The 27,395-nt window shown below is 45.6% G+C and overlaps 1 protein-coding gene across 1 annotated transcript in view; it reads right to left on the minus strand.

Annotated features, from left to right (window-relative positions):
• Window positions 1–479: 479 nt before the first annotated feature.
• LYRM4 (LYR motif containing 4) overlaps window positions 480–27,395 on the minus strand; it is a 155,905-nt gene continuing 128,989 nt past the window's right edge. The window contains exon 3 of the mRNA XM_021696900.1: window positions 480–942. Within this exon, the coding sequence (XP_021552575.1) occupies window positions 874–942 (69 nt within the window). The 3' untranslated portion in view covers window positions 480–873. The remainder of the gene's footprint in view (window positions 943–27,395) is intronic.

Here is a 27,395-nt window from a genome sequence, read left to right on the forward strand (position 1 = left end):
TGCAGATGCTTATGGCTCCGTGAAGGGAGCTCAGGGAAGCCAGTTTTGGGAGGCAGAGCCGAGTGGCCCTTTCCCAACCTCAGCATGGGCTGGGGGCACCTGGATGTGTTAGACTCAAGATTCGGATTCAAAGCATTTGGGCTGTGGCCTGAGATTCTGCATTTCCAACCAGCTCCCAGGTGGGGCTGCTGGTGCCCATCCTCAGACCACACTCGGAGTAGCAGGGCCACCAGTCTCCTGTCTCCAGGTGGGGAGCCAGGGGTGAGCCCCTCTGTGGTTGCACTGGGCCCAGCTATAAATTGTGGGATGCACCTTCTACCCCTTTGGCCTTGCCCTACTCCATGCTGCCCTCCAAATCTTGGGTGCCTAGACTTGTCTCCACAAAGGGAGGGCTCAGCTCGGGTTTGGACCCTCCCTCTGGGTCCCCACCGCCCTCTGCAGGCCCTGCCTCAGCAGGAAACGAAAGTGCATTCATAGTCAGGAGTGTATCTGGCGTAGGAAGGCTTCGGGAGACAATTCTGTTTATTGTCAATGAAGAGACAGAGGGTGGAGGGGCTCTATACAAGTGGTGGTGAGGTACAAAAGAGGAGTGGGGTCGAGAGGAGACACAATAATACACAGCATTATTCTGAGCCAGCTCCAGCTCTTCACTCTGACACTTGAATCAAGGAGAGCCAGCCACCCTTTTCCACTAAGGCTGCAGAAGAATGGAAACCGGACTCAGTTTATCAGCTCCTGTAGGGCAGGCCAAGCAAGAGGCTATGCTAAGCTGATGGAAGAGGCCACTTGTGGTCTGGGGGGAGCCCCCACCCCAAGCGCAGAATGGATGCTGAAGCTGGTCCACGGCTGCTGGTGGTGGCTGGTCCCGGCCCCCTAGGTCCTAGGCTTCTCTTGATTCTCAATGATAATCTTGTCAGTCAAATACATTTGGCCGATGTGGACCTGAAGGGAAAGAAAGACACAGGCCCATTAGCTGTGAAAGGTCAGAAAGAGCATTTCTAACATTTAAATGCCAACGTCTGCCATCCCAGGGCTGTTCCTGGTGGGGAACTGCATCATGGGGCAAGTGTAGTCACCGGGTTGGCCTTTGCTAATTCCACACCCTCTAATTCCCACTTCCCTCACTGTGAGAACAAGTTAGAGATACACACTCCTTCCTTTCTGGCCTTTGAAATGGCACCAGCAGCCGCGGCCTTGGTTCCTCGGGCTGTCCTGAGCCGGCTGAGACCACCCACCAGGTTCCCTGGCTGGCGGCCAGAGAGAGAGCCATCCGGACGTGTGTACAGCAGCTCCTCACCAAACACGACCCCCTTCCTTCAGAACCGGCTCTCCCATTTGGAAAGGCTTCAGCATAAAGCAGAACGTGCCTTGCCTATGTTGGGCTAGAACACGGGTTGCATTAAGGGCACTGCAAGGAATACGGCTGCCTGTCTGTCCCAGGCTGCGCCGAGGACCGTGGTCTGGGTTCTTTCACCTCTTGCCTCTTGTCTTTCCTGCCCTTTCCTTTCTAGGTGTCCTCTTACACTGTTTCTGCTAGTGGTTCCCGCCGTCCCAGATGGATGCTGCCGCCATAACCCGGGGCCACAGCAGGTGACTGGTCCTTCCTTTGGAACAAAGGGTCTTCACGAGGTTTGTCCAGAAGCATTTCCTAAGTGATACTTTCTTAGAACCAGGTACACTGCAGAAAGGATTTCAGAGGAGTCGGTCACCACCTATGGGTGGTTTGGGGTCTTTGCTCTTTCAGTAAATGAGGGAGCCTCTCCTGGCTGTAGTGGCTACCCAAAGCAGCCGGGGTCAGAATCAAGACCCTCCTGTGCTTTTCCCAACTTGCTTTAATAGTCTATTCTATTTTTTAAAAAGATTTATTTATTTGAGAGAGAGAGTGCACGCAAGCGGGAGCTTGAATTCTGATGTGGGGCTCGATCCCAGGACTCAAGATCATTACCTGAGCCAAAATCCAGAGTCAGGACACTTAACCCACGGGGCCATCCAGGTGCCCCAAATATTTTATTTTTTTTATTCGCATATAGTCGAGACATCATGTTACACTGTTGCAGGTGTACGACATAATTATTCAACTTCTCTACATATTATGTTATGCTCGCCCCAAGTGTAGCTGTCACCATACAGTGCTCTATTACAACATTATATTCCCTGTGCTGTACCTTTTATCCCCATGACTTATTCACTCCACCACTGGAAGCCTGTGTCTCCCACTCTCCTTCCCCTGTTCTGCCTACCCCCTCCCGCGACCGGCAACCATCAGTTTGTTCTCTGTATCTATACCTCTCATTATGCTTTTTGTTTGTTTATTCATTTGTTTTGTTTTTGAAGTTCCCCATATGAGTGAAGTCATTTGGTATTTGTCCTTCTCAGTTTGACTTATTTCGCTTAGCATAACACCCTCTAGGTCCGTCCATGTTGTTGCCAATGGTAAGATCTCATCTTTTATGGTTAATACTCTATTTTAAAATGATGGCTCGCGAAAGGGGGAGATTTTGACACTACTAAGGTACAGTGGTGCTCTCTCACCAATGACACCCCGAGAGACCATCTGAACATTCCCATTCTCCCATGCCACTGGTTATGTCTTCTGGCGCACACTTGCACAGAGGTGTCCTGATGGCCCGCGAGCACTAGTAACTCACAAGCATCACGGTGCCAGGGGAAAGTGAAGGAGGAGGTCAGAGCCACCGAATTATTGAAAAAGAAAGACAAAGTACAGAGTGGAGATTTAGGGGGATGAGGATGATCGTGTAGATATTTTCACTGCAAGTGAATTCCTTAATTTGATAAAAGAGAAAGGGGGTGGCGATGGTGGGGAATGAGTGCTCTGCACCGTTCCCAACAGAAGTCAGTGTCTTTAGTCTCCCTTCCCCTTGTCAATATAAAGAACACATACGGCTTCAGATGCAAGCAGGAAGGGCAGGCCTGGGGTTCCGTGGACCACACTCTGCATAACGTAGTCATAAACCATTTTGGGGGGTGAGATTAGCTGGATGGAGGGAGAGTCATGACGAGTGGAGCACAGAGGCTTGTCCTGGCCTCCCTTCTGGATGACCCAGAATAGCTGCGGGGTGAGCGGGAGCCATATGCACCCTTCTTCAGGGAGGAGGCTGAGAAGCAGTGTTCGCCACGCTGGATGCTATACGATTTTCAGATGCTAACCTCAACAGACAAATGGGCCCACTATCAACGTTTTTTAGAAGAAAGGCTAGTCAGGGAAATCCAAATCAAAATGTCAATGAGATACCACCTCACACCAGTCAGAATGGCTAAAATTAACAAGTCAGGAAACGATAGATGTTGGCGGGGATGCGGAGAAAGGGGAACCCTCCTACACTGTTGGTGGGAATGCAAGCTGGTGCAGCCACTCTGGAAAACAGTATGGAGGTTCCTCAAAAAGTTGAAAATAGAGCTATCCTACAACCCAGCAATTGCACTACTGGGTATTTACCCCAAAGATACAAATGTAGTGATCTGAAGGGGTACGTGCAACCCCAATGTTTATAGCAGCAATATCCACAATAGCCAAACTATGGAAAGAGCCAAGATGTCCATCAACAGATGAATGGATAAAGAAGATGTGGTATATATATATATATATACACACACACACACACACACACAATGGAATATTATGCAGCCATCAAAAAACCCCCCATGAAATCTTGCCATTTGCAATGATGTGGATGGAACTAGAGGGTATTATGCGAAATAAGTCAGCCAGAGAAAGACATGTATCATATGACCTCACTGATATGAGGAATTCTTAATCTCAGGAAACAAACTGAGGGTTGCTGGAATGGTGGGGGGTGGGAGGGATGGGGTGGCTGGGTGATGGACATTGGGGAGGGTATGTGCTATGGTGAGCTCTGTGAATTGTGTAAGACTGATGAATCACAGACCTGTACTTCTGAAACAAATAATACATTATATGTTAAAAAAAAAAAAGAAGATAGTAGGAAGGGAAAAATGAAGGGGGAGAAATCGGAGGGGGAGACGAACCATGAGACTATGGACTCTGAGAAACAAACTGAGGGTTCTAGAGGGGAGGGGGGTACGTGGATGGGTTAGCCTGGTGGTGGGTATTAAAGAGGGCACGTTCTGCTTGGAGGACTGGGTGTTATGCACAAACAATGAATCATGGAACACTACATCAAAAACTAATGATGTAATGTATGGTGATTAACATAACGCAATATAGTAAAATTAAAATAAATAAATAAATAATAGAACTACCATATTGGGAAAAAAAAGAAGAAAGGCTAAAATACCAATTATTTTAAAAGGACAAAAAAGAACCATTATCTTTTGGGGGGATGTCTAGGTTAATAAAAGTAATTTTATATAACAGCTCAAATGATTCATTTATATTTCATTGATCTTGGGACAGTTTAGCAGGAATCCCTCTTAGAAGTGTTGACAATACCATGTTCCACGAGTGCTTGACTGAGTTTATCAGTGTTTTTTCAGGGCTCTAGTGGCAGACAGAAGTTATGATACGGCCTAAGGAAGAATTCTTTCACACACTTGTCAAAAAATGGAATCGGCTGCCTCAGGAAGCTGTCAATGCTCTGTAAGGAGGAGAAGGTGAGGATGGAGAAGGAATTTATATGCTGGACAGAGGTGGGACCAGATGGGCTCCTTCCACCTCTCAGCCTCTGTGACAACTTGTTGGGTCACCAGGACCCATCTCAGACATCTCTCAGAGCAGCTGGGTGGCCCCCGAGTGGCCCAGAGTTGAGCCATGTATTCTAATACTCTGGAAGAAAAGGGGGTCTCCTTGATGGACTGTTTGAAGATCCAGCAGCACATTTATCACGAATAAACACGTCTCCTCCCACACAACTCACTTTGTGGACACTGTGTTAACAGCCACCTTCTTGATGGATGGGCTACAAGGACACGGGGGTTCTCCTGTCGTGTGGCCTTTTTTTCCTGTGCTCCTAAACCTCCAGGGATGTGGTGAACATAGTGGTTCTCCTTGTCCACCAATCTAAAGGATGGAACCTTTGGGGGAGGGGTGCTCTCTTGAAAGAAATGCAGATGTGATACGGGGTGACCTAGTTGCAAGCAGCTCCACGTAAAAGGCTCCAAAGAAAACTGAAGAATGAAGAGCGAGGGGAGATTACAAAGAGCTCAGGTTGTAGCAACTTCAATCAAAACAAACCTTCAGAAAAATAAAATAAGATGGAAACAGAGAAGGAGACAAACCTCGAGAGGTGCTGAACTCTAGGAAACCAACTGAGGGTTGCTGGAGGGGAGGGGGTGGGGGAATGGGGTAACTGGGTGATGGGGATTAAGGAGGGCATGTGATGTGATGAGCACTGGGTGTTATATGCAACTGATGAATCTCTAAATTCTACCTCTGCAACTAATAATACACTGTATGTTAATTAAATTGAATTTAAATAAAAAATTTAAAATAAATTAAAAAAATGAACCAAAAAACACCAAAAAACAAAAACCCTTCAAGTTTGCAGCCCATTTTGACAGACATATGAATTAGATTTTAAATATTCCATTCAAATACAACACTTTTATGGCTTTTGGGGGAAAACAAAGAATGAAATCAGATCTTACTGTTAATGATGTTAGGAGAGCACACCAATTAATCTCTGTCCAGGCCCCATGGTCTGATAGTCACTATCCTCGGGTGGCTGCTCACCCTCCTACGAACCACGGAACTTCTCCCTGACTGCCATGATACTCTGGGTTTTCCAGCTTCTGTCTTTGCTCAGGTTCCTCCACCAAGAAAGGCTCATTCCACGTCCACCACACAAAAGCCTACCCACCCTTTGAGCGAATGGTTGAAGCTTCCCTGGGGCCCCTGTGCAGAAGGGGCTCTCTCGCTCTCTCCTGGGAGCACTTCGTGCATGTGTCTCTGTGCCTGGACCAGTTCCTCTGCATGAGCCTCAGTGACTCTGGGGAGAAAGGTGGGGCTCACGTCCCACTTGTCCGACTTAGAACAGGACAGTGCTTTCACAGGACAGTGCTAGGCATGTAGAAAGTGCTCAGTAAGTACTCGGTAACTAAAAATACCAGTGTCTAGCATCCCTGGTCATAACCAAGGCTCTATGTCCACTAGTTCTAAAACCTGGATCTGTAAGTAATTATGCAGTGCTTTGGTGGTGAGTTACTAGTGGGATTACGGAACTGATCAAGGCAAGTCAATAAAAGTAGCAATAGGACCATTTTATTGTAACAAGAATGCTCATTCACTGTTAAGGAAAATCAAATGATTTAAATTTGGCCCAGCAGAAAACTTAAAGCTGTAATCCAGGGCTATAAGGGATTAACCCAGAGCAATTACAGAAGATGGAAGAGAAATATTCAGTTCATACAGGGAGGAAATATTAAAAAGTTATTTCAATGAGAGCTACAGAAGCAAGGCAATAAATGTTTGCATAACAGTTCTGTTGCATTTATTTTGGCTATAAAATGTGTCAGCACACATTGGGGGGGGGCAGCCAGGGACGGATGCTGCCGGTGCTAATGACGGAGCATGTCGCTTCTGAGCTGGAGGTGAGAGGAACTGGTCAATGAAGCGAGGAAGTACAGTTACCAGCTTCAATTTACAGCCCTTCCAGAAGCCCCAACGGGCTTAGCCAGCCACATCCGACTATTACCATGCATAAATTGGTCATTAAAGCTGATCACACTTTTATTCTATAAACTTCAGGAGCTGGCATTAGAGTCCATTAGAAAAACACACAGCTTACTCAACCGCAAGTAGATGGGCTGGCTGGCTGGCCTAGAAACACTTATGAGCTCGGAGACTCATTAGGCAAATAACCTGCTGGGGAGGAAGGAGGAGGATCCAAGAAAAGAAAATTTAGTACATTTCAGGTCTTCATTGCTCACTCATCTGCAGCAATGCGCTGTCCCCTGTGCGACACATTTCAATCTGATTTGGACTCGGAGGAGCTGGGCTCCATCACCAGGGGTGGGGGCGGTGGGGAGGCTGCACTGGGGCCTCAGCTACTTCCTGCCTATTTCACACCATTGTTATGAGAATCAAATGCGATAGGAGACTTGATGTACCAACTGCCCCAGATACTTCCTAGGGCTCCATTACGTTCATTGTCTTCACGTTGTTGAGAGGATTAACTAAGAACAGTAGTGGGTATGTAGTCAGGGCTTGTTAAGTGTTACTGATGTGCATGGCCTCGTGCACCGCCCGTCTGCTGTTGAGAGGAGTACCACCGGGTGTTAGATCCTGACCTCAAAGATCTTGAAGCCTCCTCACACTCTGGCCGTAAGAGTCTATGATTCTGTAATTGTTAAACACACCCACACTGTGGAGAGGGTGTCAGGGATGTCTGATACCACCTCCTGTTCTTGAACTTGAGCTTCCCTGGCTGGACTTGAGGACTGACAGACTCTCCTCATCTCTGCTCTGGGCCCCAGCGTCCTGTCTGGTAGGCCCATGATGCTTCCGGCTGGTCGTCAGAGTGGTCTGGTGTCAGGAGGTCGCTCTGGGCACTGAAAAGTTATGAGAGAGAGGCTGATAGCTGGCTCTGCTGGAGAAGCCTAGGGAGGGACTGTCCCTGCTCGCTGTGCTCTCTGAGGATGGTAAAACCACCCGGGCAGGGATGGTTCCCTGATGGGGGAGAGTGACAAACGCTGTCCCTGGCACTGTAGTGATTACACCACTACTACCAATGATGATGATGATGATGAAAGGTAATAGTCACATTTAATGAGCAATGACTGTGTGCCAGGCACTGTTCTAAGCATTTAATTAAGTCATTTAATTAGAAGTATTTAATTCTTCCTACCTCACAACAACTTTATGAGGAAGATACCATTATCATCATCAATTTGCAGGCTTTCTACAGGCAAACCCCATCCTTGGTATTTGATTTCCACATCTGGAAGGAGTGTAATTGCTCAGATGGGCATGCCCTTCCATTTCACATATAAGAAGCCAGCATCTCAGTGGATCCCACTGAAAATATGATGAGAAAAGACAGTAAAAACAGTCACAACAACAAAAACAATACACCTAGACATAACCCCAAAAAGAATTAGTGTACGGCTTTAAGAGAGAAGAACAATAAAACTTAAAAATGTAAAATGAGTTTGGATGAAATAAGATATACCATGTTCATGGAAGGACTGAATCATATAAAAATGTCAATCTTTTGCCAAATTAATTTATGTTTTAACACGATAATGAAAATCCCAGTGGGGTTTTTTGAGGTATTTGAGGAAACAACTTTCATGCTTATTTGAATGAATACAAAGTCAAGAACTAGAAAGAATATTTTGATGAGGAAGATATTAAAGCATTTTTGAGATACAATTGAAAAAATTGGCACTGGCCCAAAGAGAGAGAAATGAGCAGAGTAAGAGTTAGAAACCAGACCCTACCGAACAGAGGTAGTTAATACATAAAATCGTACTCATGGGGATTTGGGGCTTAGCTTGAAGGGGATGTGGTAACTAGAACATTTCTTTGAAGTCCCCTACTGATCTTCATATAAATGGTGTATTCTGTTCCATAATAAATTTATACTCACTTTATAAAAATGTTTTCCCAAACTGTCAAGTAACTCTGGCCCTTTGAGAAGATGCATTTTATTTAGCCTGTGCCTTTGAGTGCCTCCCGACACACCCAGTTGAGAGGCATCTTTTTATTTCCTAAGGTAGTTACACTTGATATGAACCACCAACATAAGTGAATCCTTTGATAGCAGAATTTCAGCTTTTGGCCTCTTGTCAGACCACAAGTTCTGCTGACCACCAACTGTCTGCTTGTCCCATGGAAGGTGGGCAGGACATTTGTGCCCCTCCTCTGACCTATAATGATGTCAGACAGTTTTCCATCCTGCCTGCAGCTCGCTCCACGATTCTTCCAGTGATATCCCAGCGTGGAGCGTCACTGTCACAGCCTTGCCATAGTAGAGCACCTGCTGTAGCAACCATTTTTCAAAGAGACCATTTTTATCATACTTGGTTTCCTAATAAGTTTTTAAAGAAGCTAACTGATACAAGGATACATGAAATTATATATAATTTTTTCAATCTTTTCTGTTTAGCAGTAAGAGGTAAAATCCTAGGTCACATGGTCTTCCTCTAAAAATAGCTCTTGATGCATATGCTCTTTTTCTTTCTAGAGTCTGGTAGCCTAAGTTGTTTTACGAAATGTCTACATATAGTAACATAATATTATTGCTTTGTTATTTGCCATCATTTTATGAAATAGAAGAATCCCTGAAATGGCCAAAGTAGATCTTCGAGAAGTCAGTCCACAATTAGATGTACAGCAGAGAAAGAAGGCCAGTGCAAAGAATCTAGAGATGAATCTTCTTGTGTTTCCTCTCTCCACACATGCTCCATCTCCATTCAACTCTGTTAGCCTTGAATTTTAGATACTGGATATTCCTAATGTGGAGGGAGGTGGTGAGGAGCTGACTTCTTATTTTCTCTGTGATATTCCTGGCAGCGCAATGAACAAATCCCTATCTCTTCTCTAAACCCCATGTCGCAATTAATACTTACTGTGTTTCCTCCTCACTGGTAAGGACAAGAGACACCCCAGATGCAGGATTGTGTCCTCTCATCAGTGTGACCAAGTGCCCGGCTTACCCCTATTGTCCCAGCGTGATTATTAATAGAGCCTTCTTTCACTCTCAGGGGTCCCCCTTTGTGATGATGAATTATATGGTCGCCCTATCTCTTACCCACCATTGTCAGATTTCTAGGCCATTCCGTTGTTTTTCTGCATGTCTGATGTTCAGTTGAAAATTTTTTTAAAAAGCCCACCAAGAGATGGCCTCTTTCTTTTGAATTCCAGGCCACCAGCGTAAAGGAAATCAAACCATTGTAATGGGTCTCAGAAAACTGTGGCCTCAAAGAGCCTGAAGCCATGGGAAGCCAGCAGGGGTTCCCATTCCATCAGCATACTGTCCCCTCTGCAGGAATGAGTCCCTTTTTGAACAAATATACATGTAAGGCAGTGGGTCCTAACCAGACGGGCCTCAGAACCACGGGGTCAGCTTTCAAGGATACACATGGTCAGGCCCCACTCAGCGACTTTCTCATTAGGGGGGGGGGGTCCATGCATGTCACCATTCTCTTGCATCTGATTGGCACCCCTGAGTTCTACACTGAGCATAAATATAAGGGCATTCAGGCTCAGCATTTATTATTAGTATTTAAAAATGATCAGTTTTTTTTTCCAATGGGTGAATATTTTTCCAAAAAAACAAACAAAAAGCTAGGGTTGGTATTTACCCACCTGGTGCTCTATGGGCATAGCCCTTCCAGAAGGTACAGCCGTGGACTACAAGACCAGGTTGGGGGAGGGAGGTGTCTTTGTACCTCAGTGTTGCTCTAGGATGCCACACTGTTAATGAAGGCCAGGGGGTCCTCCTACACCTGTCCTTTAGAGCTACTGGGTGTCTGTGGATGATTTCTACCTGCTAGTCTGGACCACTGCTCGGGGTGGGCAGACAGTTATAAAACAGGAGACAGCCACTAGCTGTCTTCCCACCCTATCCAGATAGTCTCCTTCCTCCGCCCCGGAGGCACAGGTGACCACGTGGGGACACTGGATACAAACAGTCTGCCAGCCCCCTCGCAGGAGCTTCCTGGAATCCGGGGTGAAGCACTGCATAACTAAGGCTCTGGGAGATGAAAGCATCCAATGGCAAGCATGTAAGTTAGCCCTGCGACTCAGTCACCGAGCCCTTCTTGGAACTGGGCAGAACTCAGAACCCAAACATCACGTCAGAGTGAAACCTGGCTCTTCCCTGGGATGGTGACAAGAGCCCAGGCAAAGCGCCAGAGACGCCGGCCTTCCTGCACTGTGCTCGGCTGCACCTCAGCCCTTGAACTCAGTGCTCTGGGTCACCAAAAGCACAGCAGCATGACCAGAATCCCAGCACCGCTATAATTAGTGACAAGGTGATGCAACTGCCTAGGCGGGCGATTCCTGGGATGGTGCTGGGACCAGCAAGCTCCTGACTATATGCTTATCAACTTGCTTGAGGAAGATCCTTGGCGAAGTTTCTGGGACAAGCAGGTGCTATTTTATCCCTTCAGGGACACCTTTTTTCAGGGTCAGCTTGATTCAATTCTGATTTTACTTTTTTTTTTTCCTTAGAGAGAGAGGGAGAGAGGGAGGGGAGGGGCTGAGGGAGAGAAAGAATCTTAAGCAGACTCCACGCCCAGGGCGGAGCCTGATGTGGGGCTCGATCCACAACTCTGAGATCCTGAGTTGAGGTGAAATCAAAAGTCAGATGCCTAACTGACTGAGCCACCCAGGCGCCCCTCAACTCTGATTTTACATTTGCTTTAAGCCAATATAACTGAAAAGGTTAGGGTGGCAAAAAAAAAAAAAAAAGAGAGAGAGAGAGAGAGAGAGAGGGAGAAAGAAATACGGAGTGCGATGATTACCCACCACTTTAGACAATGGTTTCTAGAGACTTGCAGACCAACTTTATTTCATTTGGTTTGGCTCTGGCCACAGGTGGTCAGATGGTACAGAGCAAGGTCACTCACACTACTCTGTTTGATTGGACAAGTTCTTCACTTTGTGGGCTTCCAGGTTTGGGGAGAGCACTGAGGCACCTGTCAGGAGTGACCAAGTGTCCCCAGATGAGCAACGAGCATCCCCTCCCCTGCTGTGCTCACACCTCTCACAGACCCAGGTTTGCTGGAACAGGTTCTCTGCAACAATCCCATGCTCAGCAGCTTCTGACGAATACCATGGCCGTTGGCAGCCGCCCTACCTCCACCTCAGGGGCCGGAGCCTGGCTCATGCAAGAAATGGTGTGAAACAACAGAAACAAACAAGAAGTCAAACTCCACCCCCTTTCCTCCAACTTGCCCTTTGTCAAGCTCAGCATCTTTACATGGCAGGACACAGATCTTCCTTTCAACCAGCTGCCTTGCATTCCTTTGCATCCATCCCCGCGGGGACCCGCTACGTCATATCCAGGGACATTAAAACATACGGTCAACACTACATCAAAAACTAATGATGTAATGTATGGTGATTAACATAACAATTAAAAAAAATATATGGTCAGCAACATCCTTACTTTCCCAGGGCTTGGGAACCTTCTGGGAAGGATATTAAACCTTAAACAACATTGGGGTCAGACATACATCAACACGTTTGATTAAGTGTCTCTCTTCTGTGTCTCCCCATCCAGAAGTCAGGTTGAAAAGAGCACCAAAATGGACAGGAGAGAAGAACACCCACGTGAACTGAAAGCCTGGCAGGGCCTTAGAGGGAGCACCGGGTCCAGATGCACTAAGGAGCTATGCTTGCCAGCCTCCCACCCAGCACTCAGGGCAGGGGGAGGATTTGGACAGTGGACGTCAGCAGTGATGGGCAGTCAGTGGATGGCACCTCTGCTTAACGTGGCTCACCCCAACAATATCCTAATCCTGATCCCACCATCTTCCATAGGACCCCCAAATTGGCAGGGTCTAGGAGACACTTAAGTATACATGTAAGGACCCCTGGGCATTCTCAGAAATGTCTGGGGGAGGGGAACGACTAGAAAACACAGGGTCTCTGTTGGCCTGGGGAGAGGGCAAAGCTGATATTCAGCCAGTATGTACCAGACTTGCTAAAATGGGGCACGACCGCCAGACTGCGGGTCAATGGCTGCTGCTTGGGGACCTTCCCTCCCTGAGGGTCCATGATGTCTGCGCCTCACACTTAGAGTCCTCCCTCCCTCCTGCCACCTCCAGGGCAGGATGCCTGGACCTCACACTCAGGGTCCTCGTCTGGCTTGGTGGGTTGTCGTCCTGCTCGAGCTTGGCCAGTTTTCATTCTGAGGGGTCAAGGCCTGTGCCACACTGGTGGTTAAACATGGAATATCACCTACAGGGTAGGGGCTTTGGAGAATAAATTTGGGCTATTCCTGGAAAGTATAGTATGCATAGTATGCACAGGCTACCGATCACAAGGCTCACATTTTCTTGTTTCTTTCTAGCATGCTGCAGGGGAGATGTGAAGACAGCTGCGCAGAATGGCCTGTATTTTGCTCCTGGAAGTTATTGTGGATGAAGGAGAAAGGGAAGGCCAGAAGCTAGAGCCTGAAATGACACCATGAGTTTGAGAAGATAGGGGCCTGGAGGTTCTCTTTTGGTGCCAGCCCAGTGTGGTGGCTCCTCGGTATTCCTCGGCACTCTCAAGGTCAAGGAGAGGGCGGGGGAGCTTTCCGTCTTACCAAGCCCACCTCCCTGATCCCTGGGGCTCTAGCAGGACACGGGGAACTTGCCATCAGCTTACACCGCCTCCACACTGTCCCTGAAGCCCAGTTACTGAACATACCTTCCAACTAAAAGCCCGGGAAGCCAAGAATTAACCCCAGAAGGGCTCTACCAACTCTTAGACAGAAGCATCCACACCAACATTGCATCATCGACAACGCCAACAGGAAAGATGGGCATCTTTTCTCGTCTCCCGTGGCTGTGTCCACTACTGCTCTCCACCATGTGACGGACAGTCCAGATTTCTGAGATATGTCACAGAGGGATGGTGGGCTGGTGGAGGAAATAACCAGTCCCTAAAGAACCTGCGGAGGTAATCAGCAGTCAACGAATGAACTGCAGTTTGTCTCCCCGGCAGGCGGAGAGAACCCGGCCTTTGAATGGAGAGCTGCAGACACCCTGCCAGCATTCAGCCATGGCCAGGACACGTGGCTCTCCTGCCCACGGTTCTGCTTTCACTTGCCACAGAGCAGGGCAGGCTGCAGTGGGCTGGATTATCTGGGTGGACCCCCATTTCGGTGCCCGCCCGGTTTCCCCGGGAAGGAGACAACCAGCTCCCTGCAGCCTTGGAGCAACCTCCTTCCACCCGCCCTGGGCAGATGGCCACAGGGGAAGACACCACGTGTGCACATGAACAGTGGCTTTTCTCTTAACGACCCGGACTTCCTTTAAACGTGCTCATCGTCAGCTGCTAAGCGGAAAGTGCAAGGAAATTAACCGGCCTGCTCCAACTTTTTGCCATGGCTGATTTTAAAGAGTCTGTGATCATTCTCTCCTGTCAGGGCAACTGCAGTTCAGCCTTTTTACTTTCACTTGCTTCAGTGAAATCATACTAGAGCCATTTTATGCAGATTGTGACAACCTCATACTCTGTGTGCAATAATTATAGCAACAACTAATAGCTATCTAGCACTTTACAGTTATCTGTACACTTTATTGGCTCGCCTGATCATTGTATGTAGAGCAGACATCCTGTTTTATTTTTTTAAAGATTTTATTTATTTATTTGATAGAGAGAGCACGCACAAGTAGGCAGAGCGGCAGACAGAGGGGCAAGCAGCGGGAGAGGGAGAAGCAGACTCCCCGCCGAGCGGGGAGCCTGACCTGGGGCTCAATCCCAGGACCCTGCGATCCTGACCTGAGCCGAAGGGAGACGCTTAACCCAGGTGCCCCTCATCCTCTCTGTTTTAAAGAGACCTAGGGTCTAAGGGGTAAACTTAATTTATCCAGCATCACAGGGTCAATACTTATGACCCTGAGTTTTAGCAAAGCTCTAAATTCTATTCCTTTAAATCTCAGTGTATTCCGTGAGTACAGTGTGGTTTTTTTTAAAAAACAGTATTAAAAGAAATTAAAAAAAACAACCCCATCCCACCACCTCAAAATCACCTTTATTTTTATTTCTGCAAACTCCTTTTGTCCTGTTGACACACAAAACATTCAAAGTTGCTGTTTGCACACTGTCGCGCATGTACTGTTTGGCGTGACTGACCAAGAATCCTGACAGCATCCCCCCCAGCCTGTTTCTACGCAGCCTTCACAACTGTGTTTTGTAAACAGTGCATTTCAACAGACAGCCTCACTTCTAGTAGCTCAGCTGAGAACATGATCGATTCTCCAATATGGTTAACTCCCCGCTACCTCCTTTTTAAACATTTTGGAGATAAAGACTTTTTTCCTAGAAAACATATTATTACTTTGATGAGTCACGTGTCTTTTGCCTCTTTTTTCTACTTTTTCCTCCCCTCTGCCCCTGCCCCCGTGCGTCTGACTGGGCTACAAGTATGACTTCAGAAACGTGTGTCCCTCATGGATGGGATCTCTGAGAGAATTCTCAGTTCAGGGAAATGGGGATACACTTTAAATAACCTCGACTGCCCGAAGGCAGCCATTTAGGGAAGAATACACGTTGCCTAGAGATTGGGTTTCCTTTGCCGGGGCGCGGGGGAGGGGTGGTCTTCCCTGGCCCAGGCCCGGCCCCCCCCCCCCCCCCCCGGGCAGGCATACCACCTCCTGCTCAGCCAGAGTTTCTCTGACTCCAGTGTGTGTGAGTTTGCCAGAGGGCTCTTTGCCAAGCCCCAGAGACCGACTTAGCAGATCTGGGATGAGGCCTCAGACCATGTTTGGAAAAGTGCTCTGTGGACTCGGGGCCTTCTGTTCTGTCTGTTGCAGCACCAGCCACATGTCCTGACTTTGTATTTTATGCAGTTTATGTGTTTGTCTCTGACAGAGGCTGGGGCTGCGTCTGTTTCATGTCCCTTACACCCAGCCCTGCGCAGTTAGCTTCCTTCCCATCCCCTGATGAAACCGTAGTCTCAGAAGAGCCTGGAAACGAGTCCTCATCACATGGCCTGTGGGATATCTTTTGTGTCCTTGGGCATAGCTACGGGAGGAGAAAGGGTGGGACCCTTGCCCCACATCAGTCCGCGGCACACAGCTGCTAGAATCATCTCTCTCTGAGCCTATGAAGATTCTTGGCATAGAAACCTGTGGTTTCTTTTTTTTTTTTTTTAAAGATTTTATTTTTTATTTATTTGAGAGAGAGAGTGTGAGAGAGAGCACAGAGGGGGTAGGGTCAGAGGGAGGAGCAGACTCCCTGCTGAGCAGGGAGCCCGATGTGGGACTCGATCCTGGGACTCTGGGATCATGACCTGAGCCAAAGGCAGTCGCTTAACCAACTGAGCCACCCAGGTGCCTGAAACCTGTGGTTTCTTTACTCGTACTGAATCCTCAACCCCTGGCTGAGCTCTAGGACCTCCACCAACTCTTCTCCCCCTTCAGAGCAAGTGGGTGGAGCCAAACACTTGATTTTGTTGCCTGAACATGGAACCCCGGGTCTACGCAGGTGCGGTCTGAGCCCATGAACCAGTCTGGGTGCCGGCGTGCCCATGAGCCATCCCTAGTGCTCAGCAATCTCTGCTGAACGGACGAATGAGCCCAGGAGCAGGAGGTGCTTGTGCAAGGTCTCAGGGCAAGGCCTGTCAGAGGAGGAGGAAGAAACTAGCCATAGGAGTCAAGCCCGGCAGAAGGCTTCCTCCGCAGAAAGCCCCTCTTGGGCCTGTTCCTCGCTTTGTTCAGAAAGAAGACGTTCTAGTTCTGTTCATCTGAACGACAGAAACTTCATCATCTGAGGCAGTCAGCTGTTTTCTAGGAAGAGTGAACCTTGAAGCCTTTGAGGATGGTCCAGTGTTAAAAGCTGCGCTCTGGATGTTCATTTTGACCCCCGAGCCCCAAACTTGACCTGCTATAAGTAGCTTTCCTTGGGACTGACTTCTGATTTGCTTTTCGGTTCAAGTAAGGTGGATGCTCCATTTCTGTCATCAAGGTGAAGGGACCCTCACACTGGAGTCAGCCCTGAGGACATGGACCAGCCAGTGGGACAAGCCCCTCTTTTATTTATTTATTGTTTGTTTATAGATTTATTTATTTATTTTAGAGGGGGAGGGGCAGAGGGAGGCGGAAAGGCAGAGAATCCCAAGCAGACTCCCCGCTGAGTGCGGAGCCTGATGTGGCCTCGACCCCAGGATCCTGAGATCATGACTGCAGCTGAAATCCGGAGTTGGATGCTTAACCGACTAAGAGACCCACGCGCCCCAACAAGCCCCTCTTTTAGAGTAGTTTGCTCAACCTTTCTCCTTTCCTTTCCACCCAATGTCTTAGTTAGAGTGACGTGTTCCTGGCAGTTAGCGCTGGGAATCTACTATAGGAAACTACAGAGTTTACCACAAATTTAACCCTTCTAGATTTCCTTTATTTTTTTTTTTTAAAGGTTTTATTTATTTATTTGAGAGAGAGAGAATGAGAGACAGAGAGCATGAGAGGGAGGAGGGTCAGAGGGAGAAGCAGACTCCCCGCCGAGCAGGGAGCCCGATGCGGGACTCGATCCCGGGTCTCCAGGACCATGACCTGAGCCGAAGGCAGTCGCTTAACCGACTGAGCCACCCAGGCGCCCCTCCTTTATTTTTTTGACAGAAATATCCCACACTCTTGTAATGCACAACGAAAGATCACCCAGGGCTGTGAGAACACAAAGAAAAGCTGTTTATTGATAAAAGCTGTTTATGTCCTTAGCCATTTGGTAGTGACTTTGACAGAGCCGCGCCACCAGCACTAACTCAGTATAATGTTCAGGGGAATGGAGACCAATCCTCTGAGGCCACAAGGAGATAAGCAGCGTTGCTGCTATAAATGCTGTTATTTGAAGAATGTAAACAACAGGCAGATATGGCCAAGGAAAATGTATAAAAAATTAGAGCATAGGGGGGCCTGGGTGGCTCAGTCAGTTAAGTGTCTGACTCTTGATTTCGGCTCAGGTCATGATCTCAGTGTCCTAGGATCCAGCCCCGCGTCGGGCTCGGTGCTCAGCATGGAGTCTGCTTGAAATTCTTTCTCTCCTTTCTCTGGCCCTCCCCCCCGCCCGCACACTCTCTCTCGCTCTCAAATAAATAACTTACTAAAAATTAAAGCACTGTGTGAAAAAGATTTTATGCAGCAATGCCACTCCCGGGTATATGTTTACAAAAAATGAGAACAAATGTCCACATGGAAAGGTGTACAAGAATGTGTACAGCAGTATTATTCACAATTGTGAAAAGGTAGAAACAACCCAGTGCCCATGAAGGGATAGACAGAATGTCGTATATCCAAACAGTGGATCCATGTAATGGAACATTATCTAGCCATAAAAATGGGTGAAGCACTGATACATGCTACAACATGGACGACTCTTGAAAACATTATGCTGAGTGAAAGAAGTTGGACACATAAAACCACACATTATCTGACTCCATGTGTATGAAATGTCCAAAAAAGGGAAATCCATAGAGCTAGAAAGTAGATCAGTGGTTGTCAAGTGGGTGAGTAGGAGAGAATGTGGGTGACTCCCAGTGGGTATGGGGTTTCTTTTTGGGGTGCTGCAATGTTCTAAAAGTGATTATGGTGATGGATATTCACATACGCTGATTATACTAAAAACCATACTTCAAATGACACATAAAACTCAATAAATTTGTTAAAAGGTATTGAAAAGGACATACGTAAAGATACATTAAAAACACTGTCTATACTTGTGCTATCCTATTGGCCTCATGGCTGTTTAGCACCTGAAATATGGCTAGTCCAAATTGAGATGTTCTGGAAGTATAAAATACACACTGGGTTTCAAAGACTTAATGCAAAATTTAACATTTTTTTTTGTACTGCAGGTTGAAATGATAATATTCTAGACACACCAAGTTAAAGAAAATATCTTATTATTTTTAAAAGATTTTATTCATTTATTTGCCAGAGAGAGAGACAGCGAGAGAGGGAACACAAGCAGGGGGAGTGGGAGAGGGAGAAGCAGGCTTCCCGCGGAGCAGGGAGCTGGATGCGGGGCTCAATCCTGGGACTCCAGGATCATGACCTGAGCCGAAGGCAGACGCCCAATGACTGAGCCACTCAGGCGCCCAAGAAAATATATTATTAAATTAATTTTGCCAGGTTCTTCTTAATCTTATGAATGTGACTACTAGAAAATTTAAAATTACACATGTGGTTTGCATTTATAGCTTGTATTATATTTCTGTAGAATAGTGCTGGTCTATATCATCCTTTAAAAAAGTTCTATTTATTTATTTACTTATTTTTAGTTGGCTTTAAAATTGTGGTAAAATATTATATTTTACATATAAGTAACATATTAAAATAAATTAGGTTGTGTTAAAATGTATCACTTTAACCCTTTTTATTTTGAAATAAATATATAGTCCAGGAAGCCACAAAAAGTAGTACAGAGAGGTCCTGTGTACTCTTCACCCTATTTCTCCCAAAGGTAGCTTTTTGCTTAACTATAGCACAATATGAAAATCAGGAAACTGACACTGACACCTTCCATTACATTTTTTTTTGGTGTTTAAGACTGATCAACCCTTGGTGACGAGAAATCTAGGTATATAACAAGAAATGGTATCTTAGGGGCTCCTGGGTGGCTCAGTCTGCTAAGCATCTGCCTTCGGCTCAGGTCGTGATCCTGAGGTCCTGGAATTGAGCCTCACATCGGGCTCCCCGCTTAGCGGAGAGCCTGCTTCTCCCTCTCCCTGCTGCTTCCCCCACTTGTGCACTCTCTCTCTCTCTCTCGCTCTCTCAAATAAATAAATAACATCTTAAAAAAAAAAAAAGAAATGGTATCCTAAGGTTTTTGATCCTCTATGAAATAAATACTACTCCTGTTGGAAAAAAAAAATTAAGTGGAAGTTTAAATTTAGATTTCTTGCTGTCTGCACAGAAATATTTTATAGGACCTGTCAACGTGAAGAGGACCAATGGTTACATTCATATTCTGGGCACAGGGTGCCTACTGCCATGCTTCCTCCCCTGGCCTAGCTGAGGGTGGGGGCGGCCCCCTGCACAGTCACTAAATTGCAACATAAGGGCACCTTGTGGCCTTCTAGGTACAAGTCACTTCTTAAGCTCACCAATCACAAAGGGCTAAATTAGTAGTCAGGCTTGATCGTGGCTGAGCACACTTCCTTGGGGAAAGTCAAAGTTGCAAGGCCGCCTGGCTGACTGACAGCAGATAAAAAGGAGCCACCCTTATCTTTCCCTTTTCAGGGAAGGAAATCATACCTGAAGATTTCAGAGGCCACTTTTCACAAACTGTCACAAATAAGTGTGTTTGGAGACCATGCCCCCTTCCCTCCCCACAATCGTTTTGTGACTTTGTCTCCTGGGCCCTCTATTTTCTTTTTTCCTCCCTCTGTCTACCCTTGATGTTCTGACACAGCTTTGGATGTGTACTACGTGGGAGAGGACCAGGGTCATCCATCTTGCTTTTTACTTGCACGACTGAGGGAGGCCCCATCTCTCCTGTGTGACAAGGTTTAGATGCTTCCCCAGAGATGGTGCCTGGGATTCTCTCAGACAGCCCATGCCACACCAAGGCCCGCACTCCTTTGAAAGCTTGGCTTTGCCTCCCCAGAGCCTCTGACGTCCCGCTCACATATGCACTTGCTCAAAGAAGACCTCATTCCCCCACAGGATTTCTCTTGGGCACTAGCGGAGAATATGTCCACATGGGCACCGTCTTTAGGGGCTTATAGGGACCAAGCAGCTTCAACCATCCCCACCCCCAGCCACGCTCCCAGGACCTCAAGGGTCACAGTGTATGTATGAGGTGTGTCTCAAGACTGTGTATCCCCTTCCTTCCCGGGGACTGGGGACACAAGCTAGTAGCATTGGTCTTATGGCTCTCCAAAGGATTACCTTATGTATTAATTGCTGCTGTAACAAATCACTGCGAACTGGGTGGCTTAAAACACACATTCTGGAGGCCAGAGGTCATTTAGTTTCACTGGGCTAAAGTCCAGGTGTCAGTAGGACTGGGTCCTTCTGGAGGCTCTAGGGGAGAATCCGTTTCCTTGTCTTGTCTTTTCCAGCTTCCGGTGGCCGCCTGTATTCCTTGGCTTGTGGCCCCATCCTCTGTCTTTAAAACACGTCACTCCAACCTCTGCTTCTGTAATCAAGTCTCCCTTTGCCTTTCTCTTACAGGGACACTAGTGATTACAATTAGGGCCCACGTGAAACATCCATGATGGTCTCCTCTTAAATCAGTAACTTGATTACATCTGCAAAGTCCCTTTTCCCACAAAAGGTAATATTGACAGGTCCCAGGGATTAGGATGTGGACATCTTTTGAGGGCCATTTTTGAGCCTCCCATTCCTTACTTCATGGTTTTGTTGAAAACAAAAATTTTAAACTTCAACATATCTTATTGTAGAAAACGTGAAATATAGCTCTAGGTCCATCTTTACTTTACCAGACACACTGAAGGGAGGGAGAAGTGAGAACACAAGGCAACCCCCAAAAGGCCAAGTCAAAGAGATGGAGCACCAGGGAGACAGCAAGGCGGGGGTGGGGTGTGGACCATGGAGGGGGAGGGAGGTTGTGCTCTAAAAGGTCTTTATTTCTATGTGCTAAGTTCTTGAAATACACTTTTCTTATAGATTATGTTCTAAATGTTGGTTAGGTTCCCTGCTCTCACTACAAAACTGACTGAATCTGAAATCTCTCTAGTAAGTAGTACCAGAGAGTGGGATTCTGGGAACTTGGAGGCCTGAACGCACTACGCTTCCCCTCTGGCCTCCGATCCAATCTCTGACTCTGTGAGACAGGCATACAGGTGCTGAAGCACGTAGAGCCGCTGGTGTGAGTGGGGTCTCGGCCACAGGAGTGCAGTGTTCAGGGGGTTCATGGGGGCATTCTTCCTGGAGACCACACAGGGTCTGGAGACCAGTGCTGGGGATTCTGGGATGAGGTCTGTGGGCCTGGGGTTCTGGCCGACATCTGCCTCTCGTAAGGGAGCCTTATCACTCAAGGAGGAAGGGGAAGTCAAGGCTGGCACTCCCTGTTCCTGAGACTGGGACTGTTCAAGGGGACCTGGGAACAGGAAGCAGGCAGCTGCTGCCACTGCTATCCCGCTGGTCTCCCGGGGAGTAGAGAACCCTTCCCTTTTATCACTGTGGAGCTGTAGCCATAGGAGGCAATCTAGCAGCCAGACCTGAACCTCAGTGAGACGACAAAACAAAAAGAAAAGAAAAGAAAAGAAAAGAAAAGAAAAGAAAGTACACTCAAGGGAATCTAAGGGCTAGAGAGAAGAAAACGGACCCAAACTGTTGATTGTAACATAAACCGGCTTGAAGAGGTGGCCAACAAGTGGTAAAAAGTAAGAGCACTTAGATTTAGGAAGAAACAACTAGTAAGTAAGGTACAAATGTATGAAACTTATCTATGTAGGGAAATGGATGTCTTGAAGGGAAAAGCAGGTATTCTTTTTCAAGTAATAGTAACAAATGTGTGCTTCTAATTATAAGCATCAGGCTACAGAAGGAGAAGTAGGATTCCCAAATAAAAGAGGGGGAAAAAGGAAAGAATTGCTACTTGATAAACCACAAAAATAAAGAAGAGAAGAAGAGAAAACAAATTCTAGTAAATAACAGAATGAGGCGGAAGGAAGACAATCAAGCCTGTCAGCCATTAGATAGAGGTGAACGTACTCACTGGGATAGATAACAAAGCAAGAGTGATAAAGACTGAAAACCAAGGAGTGAATTAAGGTATACTAGGCAAACTTTGGGGACGAAATCCTAGTTTATATGAACACTAGACAAGGCAGAGTTGAATATGAAATCACTAAATGAATAATGAGCAACATTTACAAAAAAGATGTAGTCATTAACTCGGCATAGTACGTAAGACGGTCGCTAATTATACAAAACCTAACCAGCAGAAATGAAAGGAGAAACTGATAAAATCATTATCAAAATCAAATAAAATTATAGTGGAGGACTTTGATATTCTTTCAAAACTGGAAAAAGCCAGTACATTTCAAAAGGTAATGACATACAGGATTTGAATCATACAGTGAGCAAACTAAATACACATACTCGCGCCTCAAAGAATATATTTTTAAAAAAGTGTCCAATAAATATTTTCAACAATGGCATTTACAAACATTGATCAAGGACTTGGCCAAAGAAAAATCTTAAAAAGTTTTCCACTTCTCAGGTTAAATTACTTTTCATTAGATTTTCAAATTAGCTGCCACAGAGTTGCCCATAGCTTTTTCTCTTATGGCATATCCTTAATATGTAATCATTAAAAATGACATTATAGAAGAATATTTCATGACCTGGAAATTATATTTGAAAGGGAAAAAAAGCAGGTATGAATCATAATTGAAAGGCAGTCACTATATGCCTTGGCCTCATAACTTTATCCCTAACTTATATCTTTATCTTTAAATAGTCATGGATCCCCAACTGATAGATCAGGATTTATCAGCAGATCCTAAATTCTAACCTAGTTTAACTCCAAGCAAGCTTCCATGATTGTACCCAACTCTTGTGGTTCTCAGGACACTGCCACAGGAAAGAGAGAAGGCATTTCTGCAGCTTGTCCCTTAAACCCCTGGCTTCAGGGATTAAGTTTGAGGATCACGTGTTTTACCTACTTAGCAATACATATTTGGGAAAGTAACATTTACTGGGCATGCACCAGGCTTAGATGAATTAGTTGCTCACTTCAGGTTTTACAAATATCCTATACAATATATAATACCCACATACATCTTATGGATGAGTGTATAGAATCAGAGAAATTTATTAGCCAGTCTACATTTTCACAACTGGTAAATTAATTCTAGAGAGCTGCCATATTCCATTCCAGGTCTTCTGACTCCAAAATCTATGTGCTTTTTTTTTTTTTTTAAATATTCACAACCAACCTTTATTATTTTATTAGAGCTAAACAAACATATCAAAGGTCAGGGCATGGAAGGGAAGAAGCAGGGCCTGCTTCTGGGCTGGAGATGAACCTAGAAAGGTTGTTGATGAGGGGAATTTGATTCAGAGCCAAATCTATGACCTTTTACAACACACGTTCTTGGAATAAGTGTCTTCCATTCTTTCTAATTTTTTATTTTTTTTTAAAAAGATTTTATTTATTTGACAGAGAGAGAGAGAGGGAGCCCAGCAGAGGGAGAGGGAGAAGCAGACTCCCTGCTGAGTAGGGAGCCCAACGCGGGACTTGATCCCAGGACCCCGGGATCATGACCTGAGCCGAAGGCAGACGCTTAACCGACTGAGCCACCCAGGCGTCCCTCTAATTAATATTTTAAATGGAAATCCCATGTTATTCAAAGAGAAGAGTCCTTCGGTCACTTAGGCTGGGCTACAAAAGGCTGAGACAGATGGAGATTTCATTTCCCAGTTTAATTTGTACTTCTTTAGGGGCACATCTCAGCCACAGGGTTTTCAGAAACGATGTTCATGGAGTAACGCCCAGCACAGAACAGCACCAGCCATCCAGCTCTTGGATTTCTTTTTTTTTTTTTTTTTTTAAAGATTTTATTTATTTATTTGAGACCGAGAGAATGAGAGAGAGAGAGCACATGAGAGGGGGGAGGGTCAGAGGGAGAAGCAGACTCCCTGCCGAGCAGGGAGCCCGATGCGGGACTCGATCCAGGGACTCCAGGATCATGACCTGAGCCGAAGGCAGTCGCTTAACCAACTGAGCCACCCAGGCGCCCCAGCTCTTGGATTTCTTAAAGAACTGAACTTTGTGAAGCTCCATGGGGAACAACACGCCACTTGCCTAGTGTTTGTGAGTTTATTCAGATTTTGCCAGAAAAGGAAGCTGGCCGAGGCAGAGGAGAACGAGAACTCCTGGTCTACATTTAGCCCATTTGCAGCCCTGCCAAAGCCGCAGAGCCGGCAGCAGCTGGCTGCGGCCTGATACGAGCTCACGGGAAGCGAAGGAAATGGCATTTTCCTTCCTGAGGTAGGGAAGCAAGCCCTGCTGAGATTTGATAGGATGGATGGCAGCACGAGCCATCCCTGGATTAGAAAGATGACAAGACAATGTTCACTGCCCTCCCGGAGGCATCCGTACGGGTTCTTTGGCCTCTGGTCCCGAGGTTTGCTCAAGAAGTGGCCAGGACAGCTACCGCTTTGGCAGGGTGTGTGCCGGGGGATGGGGGCCACTGTCGCGGTGCTCCCACCCTCATGGGCCACGCTGGCTGCTTTACAAATCTCAGTGGCAGTTAGAAACGGAGGGCCTCTCATATTAAAAAAACAAGGTCGAATCACTGTTTTGTATACCTGAAACAAACGTAGCAGTGTGTGTCAACTATACTTCAATAATCAAAGTTTAAAAAAAACCCACTCAGGGGCGCCTGGGTGGCTCAGTTGGTTGAGCGTCTGCCTTCGGCTCAGGTCATGATCCTAGGGTCCTGGGATCGAGCCCCACATCGGGCTCCCTGCTCCGCGGGAAGCCTGCTTCTCCCTCTGCCTCTGCCCCTCCCCCAGCTGTGCGCTCTGTCTCTCTGTCTCTCTCAAATAAGTAAAATCTTTAAAAACAAAAGAAAACAAAAACCCCACACAGGTCAATGCAAGATGATCGTTTTCTTCTCTGGTTTTCCAGAATTTATTTTTCTAAAAAAAGAGACAACATTTTGCATGACTCTAAGCAGCGATTTCTGACAGCATCTGTTGACTCTAGGAGCTGAAAAGACATAGCTATTCCCGAGAACAAGTGAACAGACTGGCACAAACTTAAATACATCACACCTCCACAACCACCTATGAAGAAAGCTTGAAATCCAGCCTTTATCAAGGATTCCAAGCCTTGGCTTTGCACTGGCATCCCTTGGAGTGCATTAGAATATTCTGATGTTTGGGTCACACTTAAGAGATGATGATTTACATGTCAGATTTTTTCAAAATTGTGGTCAAATACAAAACAGAAAACTTACCATTTAAGCCAGGTTAAAGTGTATGTTAACAACATTTATAGTGTTGTACAACCATGACCATTATTGAGCCTGGAACTCTTCCATCGCCCCATACCCATTAAGTAGTCCCTCGCCTTTTCCCCTCCCCTCCACTCAGCCTGGCCACCACTAACCTACCTGATGTTTCTGTGGACTTCCCTAGTCTGGACAGTTCATACACATGGAACCGTAAGACATATGGCCCTTGTGTCAGACTCCTTCCGCTCAACCTGTTTTCAAGGCTCATCCGGTCGAAGCACGTAACAGTATTTCATTAATTCTCCATTAACAGCATGGGTTCCATTGTATGGGTACACCATATTTTGTTTATCCATTCCTCCCCTGAAGGACAGTTGGGTTGTTTCCACCTTCTGCCTATTGTGAAGAATACTGCTACATTTGTGTAAAAGTTTTTCTTTGAACACCTGTTTCAATAATTTTGCTGGGTTACAGGATAACTTTATGTTTAACTTCTTTAGGAACTGCCAAACTATTTCCACACATGTCAGGGTTTTTTTTTTTTTTTTTAAAGCTCCCTAGGTCAGTCTAATGTCTAGCCAAGGTTAAGAGCCTAGAGGGTTAAGATTCAACTACCAGTTTTTATACAAGGTAAGTAACGAAACAGCGAAGAAATCAGCAAAATCCAGACATAAGAACTTAACTTCTTCAACAAGAATTATAAGGAAAAACAAGAGTGAGGAAAAAAAGGATATGGGCAGAACCTCTACATTAAAGAAAATTTAAGAGATGTATCATCCAGAAGCTGATCTGGATCTTAATTCAAACACATAAAGTTTAAAAGATTGTATTTATGAGACAGTTTAAAATTTAGATACTGTATATTTGATGATATTTAGGAATTACTGTTAATTTGTTAGGAATGATAATGGTATTATAGTTATGTTAAAAAACTTTTTGGATTTGTCCTAAAATAAAAAATAAATTTATATATGAGATATATATCTTCTCATAATAATATGGGAGGGCATACAGATAAAATACCATTGGCCATGAGTATAAAACCATTAAAGGTGATCATTAAAGGAGCTCATTATGCTATTCTGTATACTTTTGTATACATTCATATTTTTCCATAATAAAAATTAAGAAAAATAAATTCATAGAGCCATTATGGAATACCAGTATGGAATTTCCTTAAAATATTAAAAATAGAACTACCATACGATCCAGCAATACCACTTCTGGGTCTATATCCAAAGGAAATAAAATCAGTATCCCAAAGAGGTATTTGTACTCCCATGTTCATTGTGGCATTATTCTAACAACCAAGAGATGGAAACAGTCAAGTATCCAAAGCAGGTGAAGGGATAAAGAAAGTGTGTATATAAATGAATACACACACACACACACACACACCAGAGTATTATTCAGCCATAAAAAGAAGGAATTTCTGCCATTTGCAAAAACATGGATGAACCTGGAGGACCTTATGCTAAATGAAACAAGCCAGACAAAAAAAGACAAATACTGCATGATCTCACTAATAAAAATCAAATTCAGAGTAACAGAGAGAATGGTAGTGACCAAAGGCTGGGGAAAGGGTGGAGGAAGGGGGGGGGGTGCAGATACAGATCAAAGGGTACAAACTTTGAGTTATAAAATGTATATATTCTGGACACCTAATGTACAGTATGGTGACTATAGTTAATAATAATAAAATTTGCTAAAGAGGGTAGATCTCAAGTGTTCTCACCACACACACACACACACCACACACACACATGAAAGGGTACTACGATGATGGATATTTTAATGAGTTTGACTGTGGTCATCAAGTCCCAATTTATATGTGTATCAAAATATCATCTTATACACTTATATACA

This window comes from Neomonachus schauinslandi, chromosome 8 (genome assembly GCF_002201575.2).
Source record: "Neomonachus schauinslandi chromosome 8, ASM220157v2, whole genome shotgun sequence".
NCBI classification, from domain to species: domain Eukaryota; kingdom Metazoa; phylum Chordata; class Mammalia; order Carnivora; family Phocidae; genus Neomonachus; species Neomonachus schauinslandi.